Genomic DNA, 26,492 nt, shown 5'->3' on the forward strand with positions numbered 1-26,492 from the left:
CAGCATTTATTAGAAAACATTGTGTCCAACATGTTCTCTGACTTCCTGTGCGCTCTCAGCAGTGGTGATGAACCTGTACAGAGTTTCAGCGCAGGAGTCAGGAGAGGAACAAAAGAGTCAAGATCTGGACTCAACATACGGTAGGAACCAAATCAACTGCTGTAGAGACCAGAGGGACTGTATGTTGTACAAAAAAAAGCCTTTCACCGGGGCCTTCACTCACTCCAGAAGAAGTGGATTTTAAAATCTAGTTTACTAACTAGCCTCCCAGTAAGGCCAGACTAAAGAGAGGCACTGAAATCCACTATCCCAGTTAGGTACGGTATCCCATCAGAACAACACACTCACAGCTCACACACCCTCGGAATGAAATAGAGTTCTGTCTCTTCACATGTACACAGAATGGATATAAAGTCTCCTTTGGTCATATAAATAAAGAACACACAGGGACATGGTTCTCGCTCATCGGGACTCTGTGCTGACTAAGCAATGCTGCAGCAGAGGGGCAACAGAAGGCAAAGTGGTGTTTTGCCATTTGGGAGGAGGGGGTTGAGGGGGAATGAGGATGGGTGAGGAGCAGCAGGGGAACACAGTCTGCCTTCACACTCAAAGCATCGAGTGGCCAGTGGTGCTTTAACTTGAACGCTGTGTGCTTATTGGCTGTTGAAGGCCAATCAGGCGTCTGTGCTTGGGAGCCTCTCTACCAGTGGATCTGTGTCTAGTTTCTTACGTTTTGTGGTGGGACTGTTAGTTCTACAATCACATGACATGTTTTCAGTTGTAGTTTAGAGTCAGTGTAGTGGTCTTGATGCCGTTAGTGTGAACTCAGCAGTCTTATGCTGAGGGTGAGGGTGTGTCTGGGTCTGGCTCGTAGTGGTAAGTGGCCTGAGTGTAGCTGCCGGCGTGCTGCTGGTTGCTTTGGGACAGACTGTGAGGAGTGTCCCGAGCCTGCTGGTTCGGGCTGTCGTAGCCTTGCGGTGGCTGGATGTTCTCCAGTCCCGGTCCGAGCGCCTGCTGATGGGGGTCGCTGAAGCCCGGCGGCTGAGATAGAGTGTCCAGCTCATCCACCTGTGGTCCCGGAGGGTGCATGACCACCAGCTGGTCCTGGGGAATGTCCGCGGCAGCCGCCGCCAGGTTGGTGGTGGACTTGGATTTGACGCACTGGAAGTCCACATGACGGCTCTTCCCTTCCTCCTTCTCCCAGGACATGCGGATGAAGGGACGCTGGACATAGTTGTAGATGACCTCTGGACGACCTCCAGGACGCCGCTTCACCTTCTCTTTGTAGGTCGGGTAGCCTGGAGAGATGAAACAAAAACTGAACAACCACAGCTTTCCTGTTGGAGTTAAATAACTAGTTTAGCTCTCTTGTGGAGTTAGAGGAGAAGTTTGACGTAAATGTGAAGGTTAGCTTAGAGACGGGAGGAAACAGCTCACCTCTGAAGCTCAGTCAACAAGTTACATCTCCTTTTCTTATTCAGATTCCTTGTTTTACAGTGCGGGACTATTTGGAGGAATCCAGGAAGTGACTGGTCCTGGCCAAGAAATAGTCCAGCAAGGAACCAGCTAGCTGTAGCTACTATTCCTTTAAGTTTATTTAGCAGTGAGCTAGTGCTTGGATTGGATATTTAAATCAAACATGACAGGACACTAAGATTCCAACACTTTGAGCATGTTTGGTGTTGTTGTGGAAACAGGGTGCTGACAATCTTCCCAGTGTGAGGATTTGAAAGGTTTTGGTAACGGTTCCCACTGTGGCCATGGGGGAAGTTTGTCTGAAAGGTCCCCCGGGCCAACAGCGTTGTGTTTACTACAGGTGGAGATAAACAGCTAGAGAAATGAATAGTTGTTACGTGTTGTGCTCTGTGCTCTGAGCTTTATTCTTAATCCTGATTGCCCCAGTGAATTCATCCAATCTTCTTACTACACATCTAAACCCAAAGCAGAGATAAACCTGCACTGAAAGCAGTAAGCAGTTCATGTGATAGTGTGATTGTAAATACTGTTTTCAGATACCTTCAATTCCCAGTCGGATCTTCTTCAATCCTCTGTCCTTCAACACGGACTTGGCCACGTCTCTGTTCTCTATGTACTTGAAGAAACGGTACAGTTTGGTGCTGTAGATGACTGGAGAGGAAAAGTATATATAAACCCCATATAAAAGGTCAATGCTTTAAATGTGTCTGTACCCTATGACCTCCGTCCCCGTCTGTGGACCTGAGGCCTGGGTCAATGGGTTTCTACTGAACAGATCACTCTACATATGATTTCATGTTTTAAAAGGTGAGTGATTTCCTGAGACACCGTAGATTCAGCAAACGTTCTGCAGATCGGAGGAAATGGTGCATGAAGAGCTTTCAGCAACTGGTGAACTGGTAAAGAACACACAGTGGTGTTACGGAAATGTGGGCACCCTCAATCAAAATACCATCTACAATGAACAGACCTGACCTCTAAAAGGTGCAATGACACATTTCAAATTGGAAAGGTAAATTACTTTTTTATGTTTTAGTTTCAAATTATATTACAGGGGAAAAGTTGGGAACCCTGTTAGTACTCTTTCTCTTTTTCAGAAAATATTCAGACCCCTTCACTTCTTTACATTTAATGTTTCAGCCTTAAAGTATAATCTTTTAAACAAATCCTTCCACCTGCACAATAAACCCTGTGTCCCAAGCTGCCACAAGAACCCAAAACACAATGAATTTATCTCCATGTTCCAAGGTATCCTCTCTCTCTTTTTCTCTAAACATACCAAAAGTAATACTTCCAGTTTTTAACACCACCCCGGTTTTGCACTGATTTGTTGGCCTGCTGTTACAGTTATCTTTCATTTGATGATAATGTTTCTGACTGTGGAAATAGGCGGTTTGAAACTTTGAGCGGTCTCTGCTGAAGTCTGAGCTGAAGGAGTTTCTGTTGATCCCCCGCCCGTTTTTTTGTCCTTCATGTTGACAAATTCAATTGTGAATGTGGCTCTTAAGATTTCTCTTTGATATTCCAGAAATCTGGGGCTGCACGGTGGTGTAGTGGTTAGCACTGTCGCCTCACAGCAAGAGGGGCCTGGGTTCAATTCCCGGGCTGGACAACCTTCTGTGTGGAGTTTGCATGTTCTCCCCGTGTCAGCGTGGGTTTTCTCCGGGTTCTCCGGCTTCCCACAGTCCAAAGACATGCAGCTTAGGATGCATTGAAGACTCTAAATTGCCCGTAGGTGTGGATGTGAGTGTGAATGGTTGTTTGTCTGTATATGTCAGCCCTGCGACAGACTGGCGACCTGTCCTCGGTGTACCCTGCCTTCGCCCATTGACAGCTGAGATAGGCTCCAGCACCCCTGCGACCCTTAACTGGATAAGCAGGTTACGGAAAATGGATGGAATGGATGGATTCCAGAAATCTGCTATTATTATTTTCTTTGTAATATCATGTTGACATACTGGGTACAGAGCTTGTCAGGCCTAGCGATGGTAACCAAGTGGGGAGGGGCTTAGCAAAGTGTGAATTATGTAGTGTAAGCAGATTCAGTATCAGTGACGGTTAGAGTATCTTACTCTGTGAGTACTCCTCTCCCATCTGTGGAGGGTACTCTTCATCCCAGTCCACCACGTCGTCATCAGTCAGCACCACCACGTGACACTCTCTCTCTCCGCTCTGAGCGCTGGCCACCATCAGCGGCAGCACCATCTCCTCCAGGTAACACTCAAACTGATGCCGGGCCCCGTCGTTCGACAGCTCGTGCATCAGGGCGCCTGAGGAGGTACCATGAGAACATTGGTGAAGAAGGAAGTGAACGGAGAGAGGGAGGACAGGATGTAAGACACACAGACACACTCTGGATTGTCCTCCAACAATTAGGATAGCCAAGACCAATGTTAAGTTTGGGAATATATTATACATACATTTTAGAGAGAGAATCAATCACTAATGTTCTTAGTACCTCCTTCAACTGTCAGAGGTTATGAATATCATGTTACTGTTGTGTAACCCAATGGTGGTTACATAAGAATTATATCAGATATTCTGCATTCTGTATTTTTTTCTACTAAGCATTAGCAAGAGTTTTAATAAATGGTCCCCTCTGGGGAAATTGTAGGCATGTCATTTACAAACAGACTGAAAAGCAGTGGACCAAGGATTGAACCTTGTGGAACACCCATTCTATTGTTTTAGAGGAATGACTTTTCCTGCTCAACTAATTTTTTTGTTGTGACTAGGCGCAATTTTTTCTACCTCAAAATGTACACCAAAATTATGTTTTTGAAGCGTAACTCACTGGAGCTAAAGGGAAAAAAAGTGAATTGAGACTGAAAGTTACTATGACACTGAAAGTTACTATGACACATGGTAATTGGGCATGATTTGTTTTTTTTTTCAAAATGCAATAACAAATAGCATGAAACATTCAGTAAAGCTTTTTAAACCTTTTGATCAAGGTGGTGATTTGACAACTAGTAGTGCTACAGATCATTTCTTGTGTGCGTGGGTCCCTGTTTTGATCGCACATAGTGAGGCATGTCGAAGGTCAAGCAGGTTGTGTGATAAAAAATCCTGTCAATGGTTTCACACTACTCCACCGATCCACAAGTGACAATGTGACGAGAAATGCAGCCATGCGCCAAAAAAGGCAAGGAATAAGAAGAGTGGTAGCAAGTAAACATTGATGTAAACAATTCATTTTTTTGCATTGGCCTTGAAAATGATTTATGAGTAAGGAAAAGCATTCAACATGTTTGTTAGAGCTCAAGTATACGTAAATGTAAACAGTTTACAAAAAAGATTTCCTTAAAGTATCATCTTGACATTGTTTCCTGACTGTATGCATGTTGAATGAACCTGCTGTGGGCATTGCTAAACCACGGATTATTAATCCTGACAATTTGAAATAGGACAAGGCAAACAAAGAGGTGGAAATGCTTCTTTGTAACTAAGAATGCAAGGTTCTGGATTAAATAGAAACTATATGTACTCCATAAAGTTTATGTGCTTAGTTTACACACAGGTTGGGATTTGAGAGGCGAACTTAAAATATACAAAGACAAAACATGGTTTATATATACAGTCTTAGTCTAGGTCTATCCGAAACAGAGATTAAATTAGACTCAAAGTTTAAAAAAAAAAACGAAAAAAAACCCACTGAAAAGTAGCAACTAATGACAGAAAACACTGAAAAAACCCATCCTGTTGGTAGGAGAAGACCTGCACACCTCGGTTTGTTATGTGGCTGCCTACACAACTAGCATTACATCTCACAGCTAATCATGACCTACTTAGAGCCAAACACACACACACACACACACACAGCAGCAGCCTCCTCCCACACACTCACAGAGAGGCACCAACACACAATCACCACAGAGATATCACAAACACACAGATAGTCCTAGATAAGTCAAATATGATTTGGGCAAACTACATTTATGTAAAGAAGCAGGTAGATCAGCCTGTGTCAATATATTAATCAGAACTTTTAGTTGTGACTGAAGGTTCACATTTATATTAGCAGCTGCAGTGAATTCTAAAGATAAAGCAACAATATTGCCTCCTGTATTGTGGACATAATTTTGCTACTTACTTCTTTCCATGTATTCTAAATGAAAACAAGTTAGCAGATGATGACAATGACTTGTGCCTTACACTCACTAAAGACAACTGTTTTCAACTAACGCAGCAACTGCATCAGTCTGCAGCTCTACACAGGTTCTTCATACAGTCAAGCAACAGCTTAACAATCTGCATGCACAGTTATGTGTACTCACTGAGGTCTCTGCACTTGATGGTGCTGTAGTTGAAGGAGATGCAGAGGTAGTCACATGCCTCCCTCAGCTCGGGAATGGAAACGCCGTCAGGGCAGCGGATTATCCCCGACTTGTAGTAATCCTGCCATTTTCAGCAGCACACACCCCCACACACACACAAATGAATAAACAAGCAGAATGGCGGGAGTTCACGCACACACACAAGCATGGAAAGAAAAACAAGACGCCATTATTGATGCTGCTTCTCTCACACAGGCAGCAGAGAGAGAGAGAGAGAGAGAGAGAGAGAGAGAGAGAGAGAGAGAGAGAGAGAGAGAGAGAGAGAGAGAGAGAGAGAGAGAGAGAGAGAGAGAGAGAGAGAGAGAGAGAGAGAGAGGGCTGAGGAAGAGGAAGGGGAGGGACGAAGAGCGAGCTGTGATGATAGTAACAACCAGCGACATCACAGACAGGACAGAGAGAGAGAAAGGGACAGAGAGAGGGAGAGAGAGAGAGAGCAGGACAGAGAGAGAGAGATGGATAGTGCAGAGAGAGAGGGACAGAGAGACAGAGAGGGATAGTGTAGAGAGAGAGGGACAGAGAGAGGGAGAGGAGAAGGGGGCGGGTGGAGTTGATGAAAGCAAAAGCCAACGTCACTTTCCCTCCCTGCTCCACTTTCCATCCTGTCAATGTCTGTCTGTCTGTCTGTCTGTCTCTGAGCAGCCTGGGTCAGCTCATGGTGGCTGTTTCCACTGAAGGAGAGACTGGGCACAACAAAAGCTCACCAGAAAGGCTTTCAGGTATATGTTTTTATTGGATGAATAGTAAATACACTTGTTCTTGTACAGCGCTGTCCTAGTCTTCCGATCACTCAAAGTGCTTTAACACTGCATGTCATCATTCACCCATTCATACCCATTCATACGCTGATGACAGGAGCTACCATGTAACATCAGGTATCTAGCCATTCCTACACCGTAGGCACAGCTATAGGAGCAATTTAGCGGAGGCGGGAATAGAACCACTGATCTTCTGATTGAAGCCCACTCTACCACTGAGCCACAGTCGCATAGACATGACAGGAGCGCACAGTGCGAGCAGAAAAGCATCCAGGCGAAGGAGTATCCTGCTCCACCACGTGCACAAATTCGGTTCCGCTAGCAAGGGTCTGTGACGAGCAAGCGCTCAGCCGTCCACACGCTCGCTTGTCAAGGTGATGACAAGATAATAGGAGTCAGTAACTAGTCCACTTGCCTCCAGAGTTTACAGGATATGCTGGGATGCTAGAGATGAGGGTTTACTGTAGCAAAGTAAGGCGACAGTGTGAACCTGGCTCCTGCACTTTTTCTTTTGTTCTCCCATGAATAACACAACATGCTGCTGCAACTTCCTGCCAGCACCAAAAGTCTCTGTGCACTGGCTGCATTCGGTATTTGACTAAATGCTCCTTCTCTCGGTCATGACAGAGTGATTGGACTACAAATACAATACATGAGCTTGAAAACAGAAGCACCTGTGCACTTTAACACAAAACTGTAAGTACTATCTTAATAATATGTCATGTTTGAAAAAAATATACTTTACTTGAGGTTCAAAGTGAATTCTTGACCTTGGACAGAATACTTGAAAACTGTCTCACCACATTGTCCATTTAGTAGCTGCCCTGCGGCTTTCGACCCTATCTCAGCAGCTTTAACCGCAGATGAAGTAGATGAAATTCCCATATTTTTTCTGAGCACTTTACAGACTGAGCACTTTGGAAGCTCATGAACAGATACGAAAACGACTTTGTGGTGAGATTGTTTTCTTAAATACTTAATCTGTTTGAATGTTGACTGACTGGTGTTTTAAGAGGAATTCTTGGGTATTTTGGCCGTCATTTGAGATCATTTTCGGACCTAGAACACAAAATATTACTGGCTTCATCCATCTGTGCAAAATACGGAAGTCCAAACATTAGTATCTCAACAACTATCATCTCTGTAAAGATTTAGAGGATTAATGTCTACCTGAGCATAGGATGGGTCTCATCTTCTGTGAGTGTTGTTATCAAAGTTTCTATATTAAAGAAGACAGGAGTTTTCTGTCCATTCACAGGTTGCATCACTGATGGTAATACAAAAAACGTATATATGATTTCATATCAGCTCACAAACTTTTAGCAGCCACCATTCGGACATGGGTAACAGCGCTCAAAATTAAGGATACCCAGTTTTCCCACATACAAAACAAGTAGCACCTGGGACAATTCTAGTAGTAGAAGTAGTAGTAGCAATAGAGAAATTAAATTATTATTATTATTGCATTTATACACAATGACTGTGACCACTTTTAGAGAGCAAAGCTTTAGTTATCAAGCTCCTCTTATGTGGAACCAACTTCCAAAACAGTCGGGGAAACACCACATTTAAGAGTAGGCTTAGGACTTCTGTCTATGATATCTCTTATAGTTAGGGCTGGCTCAGGTTTAAAGTTAGGGCTGGCTCAGGATTGCCTTGGACCAGCCCCTAGTTATGCTGCTATAGGCCTAGACTGCTGGGGGACTTCCTAGGATACACTGAGATCCTCTCTCCTCCCCTCCACCTCATTCTGTATGTTGTGATAGTTTTTGGTGATTTTGAGATGAAATGAGCTGGAATTGAAGCCACAGGTTCATGGCTTGAGCGGGTCGTTTTCCAATCAGAAGATAGTTGGTTCGATCTTGGGCAAGACTCGTAACCCCAAGGTATTCTGATGGGCAGGTGGCACTTAGCATGGTAGCCCCTGCCATCAATGTAGGAGTGTGTGTGTGAATGATGACATTTAGTTTACAGCGCTTTGAGTGGTTAGAAGACTAGAAAGGCACTTTGCAAATGCAAGTCTATTTACCATGCAAGTAAGAGTGAAAGTTGTGAAAGCTGCTGAAGAGTAATCATGCTCATTTCATTGTTGGATGCAAAGCTCGACTACAGTAGGCTACACAGAGCAGCAGGAAACACTCAGTAGAAGAAGAGCTGCCGTTAAATACGACTGCTACACACGGCTGGGAATGTATCACTCGCATACCATTAACTCATCACATGCACATGTAAACCATCACAGTGATATCAGTCATCATTGGAAAACGTCGGAAGGTTGATTAAGTTGAAGTGATTCATTTATAGCGCTCATATTCAAATAGACTTGACAATCGGCTTCACAATTTTGAATTAAATGGAAAGATTATTAATTCTAATTAATACTATTAATTACTGTGAGATGTTTTCAAAGTGTGTGTACGTATAATTCCATCACTGTATACCAATCCAGCAGTGACTAAATGAATAATGAAAACTGACTGTTGCCCAAAAACTAGGGTGATTTCACTTTTCTATTCAGATATAATAACAGGGAACAACTAGCAGAACTTCCATGGCGGACCACAGTGTGTCAATGAAGTGATGCCAGTTAACTTGTGTAGAATGAAAATGAAATGAGCATGGCCTGGGACAGTTGAAAGTAGAAATCGGGACACAGACGGAAAAAGTGTTTTATGATTTTGATGAGTCTCACTTTACTGCGTAGTCCATGGTGGCCATGCACATACTCTCATCAGATACATTATTAACACTTACCTCACATCTCAATTGTTTCCTAGAATAAAAAGCTCTTTTGGGAAGCTTTGTGTATTAACATGGTTCCTGGGTGACTGACTATATTTAATTGCTTTATATTCTAAGAAAAACACAACATCTCTATGTCCAACAGGACATAGAAAAAAACATCTTATTTTGTCTGATCAGAAGATTTAACTGAGGATAAAGGAATAAACGAGGTCTGGCAGAATGATGCACATTGTGCCAAAAGTGTTTTTTATTTATGGCTCAGATCATAAAAAGCCTGGATGGTGATTAACACACGAGGCAAAGAACCCCCATAAGTACAAGCAGTAATAATGGACCAATGGGGTGGAGGGGTAGAGTGGAAGAGAAGACTGGCAGAGAGGGAACAGGAAGAGAGAAAGAGAGGTGGTAGTTAGTGAGAGGTATTTTGTGTGTAATACGAATGAACGGATGGAGCGAGATGGGCAGAAAAATCAGAACGTGAATAAAACAATGAGCGATGCAGTTTACGTCTCAGGAGGATTCTGAACTCACTGGGAACAAGACAGAGGAAGGAGAAAAGAATGGGGATGAAAAGGTCCATAGAAAGTGTACAGAGCTGTTCTGTGCTAAAACCTTCAGCCACAGATGAAGAACTAAACTCAGCAGTCTCACCAGAATAGCTCTGAAGACGGTGGAGCTGATGCCATCGGCGACCTCAAACTCCCCTTTGTCATTGGGTCGTGTAAAGTTGTTGTCCCGCCCAGAACCGAACATCCTGAAAATAAACACATAACAGGTGTTTCTTCAACTTGGGATCACAGGTGGTAGAACAGATCCAAAGGAGGGCTGAGCAGACAGGTAATTGGTCATGTATTTGAATTGTTTTATGTTCTGAACGGCACATTAAAGACGTTAAAGTTGTGGCTTCTGGATGTAACTGGATGTAATCCTGATAAAATAATCTCAGCCATCATATAAAAGGTCCTATGAGAATTTTTAAACATCAACTAATTGTTACTTACACACATTACAAACTTGTAAACTGTGTTCAGACACCTTCGTGTGACAAAAACAAGCTCTGGACCATTGATGAGAGAATTGGCAGAATCAGAACAGGATCATACAGTGTGAGCCGCCTGGTAAAACTTAACAAGTCAACTTGAATGCTATGGGACTTGAGAGGAGAGTATGAAAGAGGAGGCGGACGCTGTACTTCCTTTATACACAAATAAATACAGCTACAGTTTTTATTCTGGGAATGGAACTTAGTGGACGGGAGTGAAAGGTGAAGGGAGCAAAAGCAGACTCACCCTTTAGACTCATCGGAGACTGTTAATCAATTTATTCTTTAAATACTTTTATGCATTCTATATTATCCCAAGTTATTGTTCATTGAAATCAATCTCTGTCATTACCTGCCCAGCATGGTGTTTGGTTGAGCTGTGAACATGGCAGGATCCACCACAAATCTGGTATTATCTACAATGAGCGTAACTCTTTCTCCCAGCCTCAGTCCACTGCGATGCCCCTCTTTACTGCTGACGTCATACACGTAGATCATATCGCACGGTCCAGGGCCCAGTGTCTGCGAGTGGCGGTCTGCTCCAAGAAGACCCAGTGGCCGAGGAATGTGTCCCCCGATCAGAGCCCCGCCAAAGTGAGAATAGGGAATAGAAACCCTTGGAGGACGAGGACTGGAGGATCTTGAGGACGAGCCTCCATCGCCACGTTCGCGGTCTGTGGGAGAGAAGAGGACACATAAACATCAGTGAAGCAAGCTTCCAGTTAAACACTCACATGGACACTGTTAAGTCAGTCGTATCTGACTTTTGGGCTGTGTAACTTAGACAGTAACCATGTCTTCTCTCTTTTCTCCTCACCATGCTGGCGAGTGGGAGAAGTGACATTCCTGATGCAGGGCGTCAGCTGGCTCTCTCCTCTCTCATGGGAGGAATCACGTGAGCGGTCGCTGGAACGCCGCTGTTGGTCTCGGTGATGTTCTGCTCCTGCTCTTTCTCTCGCCCCGCTGGCAGCACCAGCACTGGCCCCGCACAGACTCATGGTGCTGACCTGCTGCTGCTGGTCCAGGACTGACAAACCACACTGCTGCTCACTGATGGAGAGATAACAGCACACAGAGGAAATCAAAAGTTATGACCATGAACAGATATTGTGGTTCAAATTGTTTTACACTAGAGAGATCTGGTGGAGCTAGAACGTCATAATAATATTTAAAAAAAACTAAAAAGCCCACTTGGCTGCACAGTAGTACATTTACCTTTATACTTTAAGCACCTTTTCTTGATATTAAGCTAACATACTGTTCCTAAGTAAGATTTTGAATACAGGACTGTACCACCAGTAAACTGGATGTTTTTTAAATCCGGGTATATATTTACTTTTGCATATTTTGGACCACCTCTGGTACGGATCAATGACATTGGCTTAGTCATGTTCAGCCTCCTCCTCTCTCTCTCTCCAACTTTGCTTTTTCAAATAATCAGATATAGACCGATTCACTTTTGGAAACAGTAACAGCTAAATGGATCATTTCATAAAATTAGCGCATGGCCTTTAAGGCCTTTTCTAGTCTGTCGATCACTCAAAGAGCTTTAACACTACATGTCATCATTCACCCATTCCAACACTGATGGCAGTGGCTACCATACAAGGTGCCACTAAAATTCTTACACAGTGCGAGCGAAAAAGCATCCAGGCGAAGGAGTATCCTGCTCCACGTGCACAAATGCAGCTCTGCTAGCACGGGTCTGTGACGAGCACGCTCTTGGCCGTCCACAGGCTCGCTTGAGATTTTAAGAGTTTCGCTCCAGAATCATCGTTATGCACTCGCATGAATGCAACCTCGGGAAATTGCGCACGCTCTATCTAAAAAAGGCTTTTATATGCTGACGCTTTGGTCGCAGATAGTCTCGAGCCCTGGGAAGATTTTTTTGTTTATGAAGTTACTGCTGCCGATGTTGAAGTTATGGTGGACATGGAAGAGAATTATGAATTCCAAACTGCCATAAAAGTTTGATATGGTCACAACTTCAAGTGAAAGTAGGATGACACTACTAATACTGCTAATCATACAAAAACCAAAGCAGTGCACTCAAGAATTTTTTATTGTCATTATACAATGAAGGATTGGCTGATGAAATGTAGAACACGCTAACACACAGAGTTGTGCAGAAATGGCTCAGGGCAAAGGGTTTGCTTTAAGAGTGCAGAGCCTGTGAAAAGTCTGCAGTCCACTCATGTGAACCCTCACAGGAGCAGAGTGCTGCAGAGACTAAGCGGACACCAAACCACCAACCTCAGACTGCAGCTACACACACGCACACACCAGTGCCCCAGCATCCATTAGAGTGTGTATCCATGTGAAACTATCTTGAGTAAGCGGAACTCACTTAGGTACAGGACAAAAACACAGAAATGGCCTCAGCTGTTTACCTGCCCTCCACTTCACAGTGGACTTAAACACACACTCTTGTGCATGCATTCATTCACAGGAGCAATGTACACTTATGCATCACCTGACAACCAATCAATAGTGTTAACAGGAATAACAGTGTACAAACTTTAAGAGTAAAAAACAGATACTGTACCACCAGTTTCACCAGCATAGACACTTTTAAGAGTAAACAGATACTTTACCACCAGATACTTAAGGTTTTGGTATTGATAGGGAAATAATTGGTACTTATTAACCTTTTCTAAATGATCTTTAGTACATTACAATTACATCATCATTCAGTTGTATTTTGATAAATAGTGTTGAGAGAGGCACATCCGATCTCAGCAGTGAAGAAAGCTGTAATGAAATATGATGATGACCATTTACTGTAGCCTTTATGGAACCAGAGAGCAAGGAATGAAAATAATCTCAGAGAATAAAGCCCTGACCTATAGCTTATTGAGGGAGATTTGGCATGGAGGTTTTAATAAAAAAAGGTTATAATTTTACACCACATAAATCTTGCATATCATCAGTTTATATAGTGAGCTGTTCATTATTGAATCAGCTTTAGTCTTATGTTCTTATGCACCATGCCCAGGGAATAGGCTGATTCTGAGAGACGCCTGCCTGGAGACTGGCTGACATCTTATCATTTGGACCAGCTGACTGATTGAGAGGCTAATTAGACGTGAAGACTGAGACAAAGCAGACCAAGAAGTAGCAGACCAGTAAACTGACACTAAATGATGGTTTGATGGCGCCCCATCAGTCTCGTGGCCCGCACATGCTTTAATAACGCTCTATGTGACATAGCTTTTTGAAGACATATACCTTTGCCTCTGGGAGTGTCTACACTATTTGAGTGTCTCTGCGCCAAACCCCACCGTGAGTAAAGAACAAGTTCATAATCATTTGAAGGCAGCTTAAGAATTAATCTTGTAAACAAGCACACAAACACTAGACACAAAAGATGTCAAAACATATTTTCATAAGATTTAATGTTTAAAAAAAAAAAAAAAAGTATTGTTAAGATAATCAATGCACATAGTGCTAGTTAACGGGTAACTTTGATGTTTTTCAACCTATTCCCCACGTTGTATTGTCTGATAGGGACAACATTTCTGTAATTGGTCCAGTATTGAGGGTGAACACTGCAGACAGCAGATGCTCCAAGGCCGTGAGGCTGTGGAGACTGGTGCTGTGAGTCAACAACCATATCAGAAGCCCGCTGAGCAGGGAGAAACCTGTTGCAGCTCAATTTACTAATTTCACAACCAGACTTCTCCTCGAGTGGGACTTGGACACAATAACAAACAGACCGGATCAAGCGAAAGGTAAGGAGGTTTTATTTCTCTGTAGAATCCTTTCCATAATGATTTCAGACACGTATAATAGCCATCTGAAAAAACAAGTGCTTTCAGTGAGCGTAACATTACATTGATGCTGCACGACTGACACTGCAGCTTGACACTGCAGTGGCTGCCAGTTACAGCGTTCTCCCTCAATACTGGATATATCTTTAAATATACTTGTCTCCATTTGTCTTTTGAACATTTCACAAATCTGAGAGTAAACCAACACCCTGTTTTTTTCTGTTTAAAATAAGGCAGCTTTACAGCACAGCATCAGGCTGGCAATGTCCTTGAAGACAAGGGTCACCATAGCAGCTGAGGAAAGGAAGAAATGTGCATACACACACAAACCTACACCCACACACACACACACACACACACACACACACACACACACACACACACACACACACACACACACACACACACAGGACAACTTCCCTCAGCCTATATGACAGACACTACCTATTATTGAAAACATGCAAAAACAGCATTCAAGGTTTTTCAGAGAAAGGCTCAGAAAAGTATTGTTCATTATATGGGGGTTAGTACAGTATACTGAAGAGAACATTGACACAATTAAGTAATCTGGCTAGGTTAAGACTGATTGTAATGTATGTGTGTATTTACCCTAGTTTCTCAAAAGATTATGAATGCATCTTTTATCTCCAATGGGATTTGATAGCTGGCAGAAAAGTAATAAACAAAACAGAAGTGGGTCTTCCAGCCAAATGGGCAGGCAGCCAGCGGCCAGAGCAGCAGGGCCGAGGAACAAAGGAATGGAGGAGGCAATATTTCACTCAGGGCAGCCAGCTCCTCTCATCTTTCACATGGCAATGCACATTTACAGCAGACAAGATATCACACAGGCAGAGAGAACAAGAGGGGGCTAATATTTCAATTGTCCAATTTCCCGTTACTCTGCAACCATTCCCCCCATATCACAATTTCCTGCTGCGGTCAGTGGCCTGTGGTGCTCATTAAAGCTCTGGGTGCATGTTTAAGGTGCAAAGTCAAGCAAACCAACACGTCTAAGACACAAAAACTCAGATAAAGATGCAAGGCGTCCTGGCAGTCTATTAAAAGCCTAAAGTGAGAGCCCCAAGGGGGGAGTGCCATCTATTATTTAGGGGCTTCTGACACCAACACACTGACTGGCAAGGGCAGAGAAGCTGCTCTCTGCAGCAGTATGGTTGCAAACCCGTTGAAGGGATGCAGAATATTGGATATTAAATAGTGCACATAGTAACAATAGCATGAAGGTCATCCTTAAATTGTTTATATCTTAAGTAATATCGTGGGAATTTATTATATCATTGCCATTAAATATTATGAGATCACTAATAAGACGATTCTCTAATGAGTACCATAGTCCCATCAAGGATCATACGGGCAGTGATTTTCTATCTAGGTCACTATTATAATAAACGGCACTAACTGTGTGCGCGCATCACAATGACAGCGCTAAAAGCTGGCGATCACCTACCGGTCGGTATCAGAGGGCCAAGTGAAGACAAAGCAGCAGGGGATGAGCTGCGGGATAACAGCGGCACAAAAGCCCTGCGATCCTCCGAACAAAGCGGGCTCTCCAGCAGCTTCAGCATCCTCGCTCATTACTTTCCAACTTCATCCACATCGTCTCACACACTCAGCCTGGATTCCAACTCGCTGCTGAAATCCACCGCTCGCGACCCGAAGCGTTAAATGCGTCCGAACTGCGAAGGAGACGCGCACCGGCTAGTCCTTCAGAGTCCCCAGAGAGACATGAAACTGTGAATGGCCGCGTGCTTGACTGAATCAGAGCGATGGTGCCTTCACGTGCTCCTTGTAAGTTCCCACTTCTGAGTTCTCCGTTTGCTAGTAATGCAATTAATCGATGTCGGTTGTTAATTTCAACAAAACAGATCCTACTTATATCATCAGTAAAACAGGATGTCTTTAGCGCAGTGTCTCCCCCCAAAAAACGTTAAACATTAAACGAAACAAATGTTATGGAAAACATTAAATTATGGAAACATTGAATTATCTAAAAATCATCTAGTCTACTACTACTGAACACCTCTTCAAAGTCCACACAGTGGTACAAATATTTTGGGAAAGGAAATGTCAAGAAAGCCCGTGCATTAGGTAGAGTAACCGCAAATTATAGCATTTGTTATGCAAGAGATATAAATATTTATTTGGCATCCGTTTTACTTTCCAGATTACAAAATGTATTCACAGATGTAATAACGTTAGAAGACTAAAGTAGGATCATTGATTTCACAAATGTTCCCCCAATCTTCTCCGATGCTTCAACATGGATATTGCAAGTACAAAATGCCATCAACATGTTGTATTATTATGTAACTCATAGTTATGTTAAGTGTTTTAGTTATTATCAACAGTCGGTGCTGATATAATGTATGCATCTCTCACTGATGAAGTGAACACTGTCTATGCCCACTTTCAGCACAACTTCCTGGCTGAGGAGGTACAAAAGGACCTTAATTCATGCAAGGCACCCGGACCTGATGACATCACTGGCCGAGCTCTCAAGGGGATTGCAGATGAACTGGCAGATTACTTAACTCATATTTTCAACCGCTCACTGCTCCAGTCTGTAATGTCCACATGTGTCAGAAAGACCACCATTGTCCCTGTCCCCAAAATACCAAAGCCCTCTGCCTGAACGCCTACTGCCCAGTACCACTGACCTCCACCTTCATTAAGTGCTCATCACCTCCTCCCTCCCTGGCTCACTGGACCCACTTCAATTTACTTACTGGCCAATTGATCATCATCATCCTCATCATCCACACGGTACTGTCTCACCTGGAGACACAATGGTGAGAATGCTTCTTGTAGATCAGGGGTCTCAAACTCAATTTGGCTTGGGGCCACTGCTGGTATTGTCGTCTCACAGGAGGGCCACTTCAACGTTCAAGCACTACAAGAAAGCGCAATATTTTTGAAAATTTACTTTTTTATTTCCATGTTTTTAATAACTTATTGAAACATTGCACTGAACCAACACATACAATCCCTGAATACATTTGTGCTTTATTCTATTTCTTGCCAGAGACCTGGCAGCGCTTCTGCTCACACAGCTGAGCAACATTTGCCCTGATCAAGGTTACAGTAGAAACTCTGAGTACAGCTTCAACATGGGCATCACTAAGTACTTGCATTTATTAAAGTTCATAGTCAAGAAAAGTTTTTCACACAGATACGTGCTTCCAAAAAGGCACATTACCCGACTGAACATTTTTGACAGCTCAGGGAAGGATGGAAGTAATTCTCTCATGAATTGTCCAGTCATGTCTGCTTTTCCCTGTGCCTCTCTGAATTTAGCTTTTAGATCACTGTTGCACTGCAAGTCAATAAGTTCCATTTGCAACATACTTGGGACACTCTCCACATCAGCTGAGAAGGGGTCAGCAAACAGCTGGAAAGGGTCACAGCGTGCCTTGAAGTCAGCAAAACGCTGATCAAACTCCTGCAGAAGGTTTTCACTAGCACAGGCATATTCACCACCACTGAAGGCTGTGCCCTCCTCCACGAGAGACCTGCATGTTGTGAAATGGCTGAGATATTTTACAGAAAGCTGAGTTTTCCACAATTTCAGTTTAGCGGAGAAGGCTTTCACATTTTCATAAGCTGCAGTGATAAGCTGACCAGGGCCCTGGAGCTTCAGGTTAAGGATGTTCAGCTCCTGTGTTAAGTCCACTAGGAATGCAAGGTCCATAACCCACCCTGGATCATCAGGTTCAGGAACATCCATTCTGTCATCTTCCATGAATTTCTTCACTTCTGCTCTTAAGTCAAAAAATCTCTTCAGGACACTACTAAATGATGTACTTTTACTAAAGTAAAGTACATCACCATATGTTGTAAAAAAGGCCCTGAACTGGTGGTGCTGTAAACTCCTGGACCTGATGTAACTGATACATCTCAGGACAACAGACATGACATGCTGCACAGTGCCTGTTGGTGTACGATGCAGTGCAGAACGACTGCTGGATCTGCATTTTCCTCTAACTTTCTTTGAACCAGCGCTACCAGTCGGTCATAGACGGGGCTCCATCCGTGGTAATGCCCACCAGTCTGTTCGCACAGCTCCTGAAATATATCCTTGGCTGTGGTTCGGCCGTGCATTGGACACAAACTCAGCAGCTCTTCTGCTTTATCGGGGGCTGTTATTGCCGACGGACAGGTGTCGGTATGTGACTGCAGACCACATTAGGCTACATTATTTTCTTACTTTTCTTTTATCTCGCCGCGTACGCATCACTTTGATTTATTTTGTCAGAGAGAGACATATATACGTATAATGTCCCGCTGGGCAGCAACTTAAAAAACTTTTTTTTGGAGGTGTTGTGAACGCAGCGCGCTGGGACGAATGTCCGCGTTTGCCTCATAGAAACGAGGCAGCCAGCCAGACACGGAAGAAAACTCTCCATGGCAACGCTGCTGTAACTGTCACTCATTGAGAAATGTTTCTCTGCTTGCATCAAGCCCGGTCGATGTCCCGCCCCCGAGAGCCATATACCCCACCGTGATTGGTAGGTTCGTTCAGCTCCGCACACAACACTGTAAAGTGCCATTCATATAAAACTCGCGGGCCGCACTAACATTAAACTTTCATATTAAGGTGGGGGCCACAAAATATCGTCTAGCGGGCCGCAATTGGCCCGCGAGTTTGAGACCCCTGTTGTAGATTATAGTTCAGAGCTCAGAGGCCTGGGACTAAAAAACGCCTTCTGTGATTGGCTCCTGAGCTTCCTGATGGGCAGACCGGCAGGCTGTGTGGTTAGGCACTACCACATCCTCCAGCCTAACTCTCAAGACCGGAGCCCCTCAGGGCTGCATGCTCAGCCCTCTCCCGTAGTACCTGTTCAACTATGACTGCATGGCCACCCACGGCTCCAACACCATCATTAAGTCTGCTGAAGGTACGACCTTCACCGGCCTGATCAGCGGCGGTGATAAGACGACCTCCAGAGAGGAGGTCAGAGTCCTGACATCTTGGTGCCAGGACAACAACCTCCATCTCAACATCAGAAAAGCAAAGGAGTGCCCCCATCTCCATAAACAAGACTACCATGGAGAGTCAGCAGCTTCAGGTTTAGCAAGGACCCGGCCTGGAATCCCCTTTGCCTCATAAAGACACCAAAAAAAAAAGGTTTCATCTTCACCCGCAGTCTGAGTGGACTCAACATGAACTCCAGGATACTCTGCAACTTCTACAGGTGCCCCATAACAAAATCCTGACCAGCTGTATCACCGCCTGGTATGGTAGTTGCACCGCTCTCAACCGTAAGGCTCTACAGCAGGGGTGTCAAACATACGGCCCGCGGGCCGGATCCGGCCCACCAGGGGGTCCAGCTCGGCCCGCCGGATGACTTTGCTAAGTGTGAAAATTACAGAAAGACATAAATTGCATTTCTATAATAGTAGCTGCTATTCCTAATCAGTCCACTGGGGGTCGCACTGTATCCGTAAGAGCATGCCATAGAATCTATGGCATGCTCTTACAGTTTTACAGTCTATCTATGGCATAGATAGACTGTAAAACAAGTAAAGAGTAAGAGTAGCGATTTACACTGAGAACCAGAACTAAACAGCAGATGGCATCAACCCGCCTTTTTTAATGCGTCCGGTCTTTTGCTGTCAAAAGCGTGACACACTCACCCCCAAATGTCTCTGTCAAAAAAGAGAAAAGTGGACACAGAGTGCAGAGTTTTCCAAGAAAAATGGACCACATCCTATTTTTTTACAAAGGTAACTGGAAAACCTGTGTGTTTGTTGTGTTCGCAGCAAGTTTCTGTGCTCAAAGAATATAATATTCGGCGCCACTATGAGACTCACCATGGCAAAAAATATGACCACTTGCAAGGACAACAGTGAAAGCTAGCTACCTTATTGCTAACGAAATAGCATCAGCCTCAAAGCCATACTGTGAGGGTGAGTTCGTGAAAACATGCATGCTGAAGGCTGCAGAAATCGTGTGCCCCGAGAAGCGACAGGCTTTTGCCAACATTAGCCTAACGAGGAATACTGTGACGGATAGGATTGCCGATCTTTCAGCAGATTTGGATAGCCAAAAGAAGCATAAAGTCGTAGCATTTTCAGTTGCAATCGATGAGAGCACTGACATTACAGATGTTGCTCAACTGGCCATATTCATTCGTGGTGTTGATGAGACTTTGGCGGTCACCAAGGAGTTCCTTGAGTTGGTAACTATGACAGACACCACTACAGCGAATGACATTTTTAGCGCTCTCGTTGAAGCGCTGGACCGGGTCGGAGTGGACTGGACCCGTGCTGTCAGTGTGGCTACAGACGGCGCACCATCAATGATTGGGAGAAAAACAGGCGTTGTGATGAAATTCAGGGAGAAAGTACAAGCTGCAAATGGAGGACAAAGTTTTTGGACATTTCACTGTATTTTGCACCAGGAGGCATTGTCGTTAAAAATGGATCACGTCATGAAAGTGGTTGTCCAAACTGTTAACTTCATCCGAGCCAGAGGGCTGAATCACCGTCAGTTTGACAGCCTCCTCAGTGATAAAGACATCACCTGTGGCCTACCATACCACACTGAAGTAAGGTGGTTAAGCCGAGGTGCCATGCTGAAGCGTTTTTTTGATCTACGAGAGGAAATTGGACAGTTCATGGAGAAAAAGGGCAAACCAGTGCATGAATTAAAAAACCCAGAATGGCTGCAGGACCTTGCATTTATGGTGGATATTACAGAGCACTTGAATAACCTGAACAAGATGCTGCAAGGCCGTAAGAAAGTTGTCACACAATATTATGACAGCATACGCGCATTTAAGTTGAAGCTGACTTTGTGGGAGACACAGCTGTCAAGTGGTGCCGCTGCTCATTTCCCTCATCTAAGAAATGTGCAAATGACCGGAGTTACTGCTGACATGAGTCGCTACAAAGACAAAATTACGGAATTGCTGCGGGAGTTTGAGCAGCGGTTTCAGGTCTTTGGTGAGCTTGAGACCGAGTTTGCAGTTTTTCGCTCGCCATTTACAGTTAACCCATTGGCGCCGGATGCTGCGTAGCGCAGCATAGCCCCTCCTGCCGGTTGCTGCATAGCGCAACATAGGCTTTCCTGCCGGTTGCTGCGTAGCGCAGCATTTTGTACACGTGCTGTTTTCATGACGAATGCAGCATATAACTCACTCTGGTTGGTTAAAAATACACATGGGGTGGGTCTTAAGGCTTTGGTAAAGATCAGGAGACCACCAAAACGAACTTTGGTTGGCTGAAAATCACGTCAATCAATCATATAGCCACGCGATATTCTGTGTTCGTTTTCAGTGATTCCATGCTGGTTAGCGAGAAGTAGTAGTGAAGAAGGAGCAGTGAAGATGGAGTGTTTTGATAGCGATGGCAGTGATTTCGAGCTAGACTTTGAAGGATTTGAGTCTGAGAGGGAGGAGGATATTGAGGATCCATTAGATATATATATATATATATAGATATATAGATAGACATTTCTCTTCCCCCTCCCTCCCCCTCTTCCCCTCCTCCCTCCCCATTTCTCTTCCCCCTCCCTCCCCCTCTTCCCCTCCCTCATAATGTTTGCATACAATATTGTATTTATTGTATATCATTGATTTATATTGTTTTTGTGTGTTTGAGAGTTTTTTTATAAATGTTATTGTTTTTTGTGTGCTCAGGGAGCAGGTTTAAATAAAACCTGCAGTTCTTACCTTCACAATGCTTCTTATTTCATGTTTCTAAGTGCTACAGAGGCTTAGATATTAAGGTTTTTGTAGACGTTGACAATTCTTACTATTTTCTCAGAAAACCCTCAGGAAATGAGGTTCTTTTTCCTAGAATAGCATAGGATTTTAGCAGGCGTTTTTAGCAGGCGTTTTAGGCATAAATGGGGCTGCGGATCTGCCCGTCGACATACAGCTTGAGATAATTGACTTCCAATGTGATCAGGACAAATTAAAGGACAAATTTGCCTCGTTGGACTTGGACACATTTTATCGGTATCTTTTGCCAGGATACCCCAAATTGACAGCCCTGGCAGCAAAAGTTTTGAGCATGTTTGGGACCACCTACCGTGAACAAGTGTTCTCTGTAATGAACATCACAAAAACAAAGCTTCGCTCGAGACTCACACACAAGCACTTGAATGATATTCTTAAATTGGCTGCTACTCAGGATTTTAAGCCTGATATTGATGCACTTGTGAGGACTAAAAGATGCCAAGTTTCAGGAGAAAATGAATCGGTGAGTTGACCTACTTCATGTAAGATAAGGCTTCAGACACTTTTGCATCCTGAAGAACACAGTTCTGTGAAAATGAAAACGTACTGTTGAAATATTTGACACTGAACATTGTGCAATATAATGTCAATCAGCAGCTTCAGTACAAAAGAGTTTGGTTTGATGGAACACTGTGGCTCATGCACTGCCCCAACTTTTTTTCAATGTATAAATTCTATATTTTCAAGGCAAGAGGGGTAACTTAACCTCCTTACTTAATAGCTCCCACGTTTGTTTGTATTTTGTGGTGAGTCAGTTCAGGTGTACAGATAACTACACAGATGTGGAAATGTTAGTTAGTACATTTAAAATATTTTTTAGATCTTGAGAAGTTTATTTGGCTGATGTCTGAGTTTTTGGTCTTTATGTTTCTAGTTTATTGTAGAAAGACCTTAAAATAGGGTTTATCATCCAAAAACCTTCACCAATGATTTAAACAGAGAAATATTGTCGTTATGTATGCGTTATTATGCTATGATTTTACTGGTCTGGCCCACTTGAGATCAAAGTGGGCAGTATGTGGCCCCTTAACTAAAATGAGTTTGACACCCCTGCTCTACAGAGTGTGGTAAAAACTGCTCAGCACATCACCAGGACAGAGCTGCCATCCATGGGACCTCCACACACAGCGATGCAGGAAGAAGGCCAACAGGATTAACAGGGACCCTGATCATCCCAGCCACAAACTGTTAAGCCTGCTGCTTTCCGGCAGACGGTAAGCCAGAATTCGGTCCTGCACCAACAGTCTTAGGGCATGTCTACACTACCAGGTTATCGTTTGAAAAAGCATATCTTTTGCTTCGCTTGCACTGAGCGTCCACAGTATACGGAGTTTTAGGGCACCGAAAACGGAGGAGTTCGAAAACACTCCCGAGGACGGATAAATAGAAAACGCCGCGTTTCCCTAATAGTATGGACAGGCTGAAAACAAATGAGTTTGAAAACAATGACGTAGGCACTCGCGTTCGCTATTTGATTGGGTCTTAGGAGTTACGACGTGTCCTTTCCTGATTCGTCACCCCCTTACCACGTGACCCTTTCCCGGAAGAGAACAACAACAACATCCTTTATTACAGATCAACTACCAGGTTAATTCATCATGGATATCAGATAACAGGCGTTGCTGACCTTATTGTCTTTGCTAGCAGCTGTTGTTCAGTTAAATTCTGCATTTAATAATTTTACTACTGTCGACATTCGGAGGAAGCAGCTGTTATTGGAGCGATTAGCGAGCGGCGTGTCCAGCGGCGTTATCAGCCCTACGGAACGGACTTCTGGGGTCACGGTTTGAGGCTTTGAGGAGGGCGTTGGACGCAAAACGGAGGACTTTCCTTTTATAATTAATGCTTATTTTGTTCTCCACAACTATTGTGAACTTCACAAATATCCAACGAACGAAACTGAGAGGAAACGAGTGAGAGACTTGCGTTGACCAAATGTATGAACCCATAATCTAGTAAACTTCGTTTAATAACTGTTCATTTTAAAGTAAATTTGCTGTCTGTGTGGGAGACATAGAGTTAGACCTGCAGTGTTGTAACTAAGCTTGAAAAATTAAATTTCTAAAAACTTGTCTGTTTGAGTTTATGGAGGAAGATTTTAGAGTAAGTTCTTAAGTATCAATCACGAACGTTTTTATTTATTTATTAAAGAGTAGTGTAATCGTATTATCTGTAACCAAGCAACCAATGTACTTCCTGTTTACACTGGCACCCACATGCCCAGTGTACGTGAATAGTCATGTGAAATTCGTTTTCAGGGGAGCAAGTCTGGACGCAAATCATTTAGAAAACGATGCTGAAACGCATGTGTGGACGGAGATCGTTTTTGTTTTAAAACCCCGGTTTAAAATGAAAATGGGATAGTGTAGACAGGGCCTCAAGGACAGCTTTATCCCATGGGACATAAGACTTTTGAACTTGAGTGACAATCACTCTATGCTTATTTACTTTTACTAACTGTTTTACAACCTCTTTACATGTTTATATGTATTACATTTAGTACATCCCTGTATACATTCAGTGTATTCATTTTGCAATAACTCTACAACTGTCTACCACACATGTATAGTATTTGAAATAACATACGTATTTGCGCCTTAGATTTTATCTTGTGCACTACTTTATGTCTTAGATTCTCATTTTTTACTTTTATACATATTTAATTAGCTTTGTTGGAGAAGACCTACTATTCAAGATTTCCATTGCCATTAACGACTGTGGCTCAGTGGAGAGCAGGGTCGTCGTCCAATCAGAGGATCGGCAGTTCGATGTGTCCTTGGGCAAGACACTAACCCTAGTCCTGATGAGCAGGTGGCACCTTGCATGGTAGCTCCTGTCATGGTAGCCCCTGTCATCGGATGAAAGACTAGAAAAGCGCTATACAAGTACAGTCCATTTGACTGCCTCTCTGTAAGACCAAATGTATCAGTCATCACTTTGAAGGGCCTTAGTTGATTCTGAATTTACCCTAATTACTACATGAAACTCTTCCAGGCCTGGACATAAGAGTCACATAGCTGCTGTTATTCCCAATAACACTACATTCTGTAATTATGAAGTACAGTAAAACAATAAGTACAAATGCCATAACCTTACTTGTTTACTAATAAGTTTTTTTCCACATCTTTAATAAGTCTCCTTTGCCATGTCTCTCTTAACTCCCTCTACTCCCACAGATGGGGCCATCAATAGGTCGCTTCCGGCTTTACTATACTTTTATATTAAGAGTAATAACAGGGATTCAGATAACCCACAGTGTGGGATTAACAATCGAAATATCTGTCTGTACCAAAACACCGACCTCCCAATTACTCAGTCCATCCACTGGACAACGAGGGCTGTGGTGTTTCAGCTAACTACACAAACAATATGGAAGTGATGCAGTCACAGCGTGTAACATCTGTTAGCCAGTCTTATGTCCACATCTAATATTGAATGTCAAATGTTATCTCGCTTCTCTATGTTCCTATGCACTGTGCATAATAGCGATAATGCCTTAGTTCGCCTATGTTCTGATGGATTGATGTAGCTACATAACGTGCGATATGTGAACCGAGATTCATAAATGTGACGCTAACGCGAGGAATCTCCATTTCTGTATGGTTTCTCCTGCTAGACAAACTATGCTCATATTGGCTGGAGGTAGGATACAGTCTAGCTAGATGAGCCGCTGCTAACGCTAAATTGCAGCCCTACACATTACAATAGGTAGGTTAGGTAGAACAGATAGCGCTGAAGGAAATACACTGAAACACTTTTTCTGTCTCGTACATGAATTCTCAATTCAGATATTTAGATGACGTTTGCCTACCAAATTAAATCCAATGCCGTTTTGCGTTTAATGCGATTTTTTTTAATGAAATTACAAACTCTGTAAAAAGAAAAAGTCATTCAACATCTTGCTTTACTGTACTTTAAAGCGGCTCAGAGGATGTTAGACTGTTTGGGTTGGCCTGGTAATTTAGTGTTAGGCTAAACCCAGCTAGCGATAACGTTAGCCAACGGCTCTAACAAACACTTTAAAACAACTTTTCTTTACCTCCTCGCGTCACATTCTGGGTTGATGTCTATTCCGGTAACTGCGACGGTCCACTGAGCGACCACCCGAATTCATGTTAGACGAAACAAACGTTTCCCTGGAACCACCGGTGTCATGAACTAGCGTTAGTTACACTTCGCTGTGGATGCTTTGTTTTGTTTTGGTAAAGAGGAGTTCGCGTTAATCATATCGCGAGACTATCGCACATTTCAAGGGACAAGTCTCGTTGGGTGCACGCCATAAACAGGAGAACCTCACTCACACACAGAATAATCTATTTGAGCATAACTGTAGAGAACAGTAGGCCTACATTTGTGAATGTACAAATCAACAATTAAAACAGCAATTTAATTTTTTTTTAGATTTTCATATTACACACGCCTATAGCATACATACTAAAATAAAATCAAAATATACAGTGTTGGTCCAACTCTTTCTCGCCTTCAGTTTGATGAAGTAAGTAGCTTTAGGAGTGGTTTACACCACCACCATTTAAATAAAAGTGCATATACCTTTTTCAGTTTCATAAATATCAATTTGATAAATAAAAGGAAAGTAAATCATATAG

The 26,492-nt window shown here is 43.3% G+C and overlaps 1 protein-coding gene across 2 annotated transcripts; it reads right to left on the reverse strand.

The window, feature by feature from the left end:
• On the reverse strand, positions 1-26,089 carry LOC129108458 (BTB/POZ domain-containing protein 10-like). Of its 2 annotated transcripts, none has more exons than XM_054620275.1 (8): positions 25,925-26,089; positions 11,173-11,405; positions 10,708-11,029; positions 9,965-10,067; positions 5,754-5,874; positions 3,549-3,746; positions 2,017-2,127; positions 1-1,298 (listed from the first exon to the last, which is right to left on the reverse strand). In XM_054620275.1, the coding sequence occupies exons 2-8, from the start codon at positions 11,351-11,353 to the stop codon at positions 835-837; spliced, it is 1,500 nt and encodes a 499-aa protein (XP_054476250.1). In that variant the 5' UTR covers positions 11,354-11,405; positions 25,925-26,089; the 3' UTR covers positions 1-834. The 2 variants fall into 2 exon arrangements, with proteins under 2 accessions (XP_054476250.1, XP_054476249.1); XM_054620274.1 differs by lacking the exon at positions 25,925-26,089 and adding an exon at positions 15,591-15,889.
• Positions 26,090-26,492: the final 403 nt, after the last annotated feature.

This window comes from Anoplopoma fimbria, chromosome 19, assembly GCF_027596085.1.
Source record: "Anoplopoma fimbria isolate UVic2021 breed Golden Eagle Sablefish chromosome 19, Afim_UVic_2022, whole genome shotgun sequence".
Taxonomy (NCBI): domain Eukaryota; kingdom Metazoa; phylum Chordata; class Actinopteri; order Perciformes; family Anoplopomatidae; genus Anoplopoma; species Anoplopoma fimbria.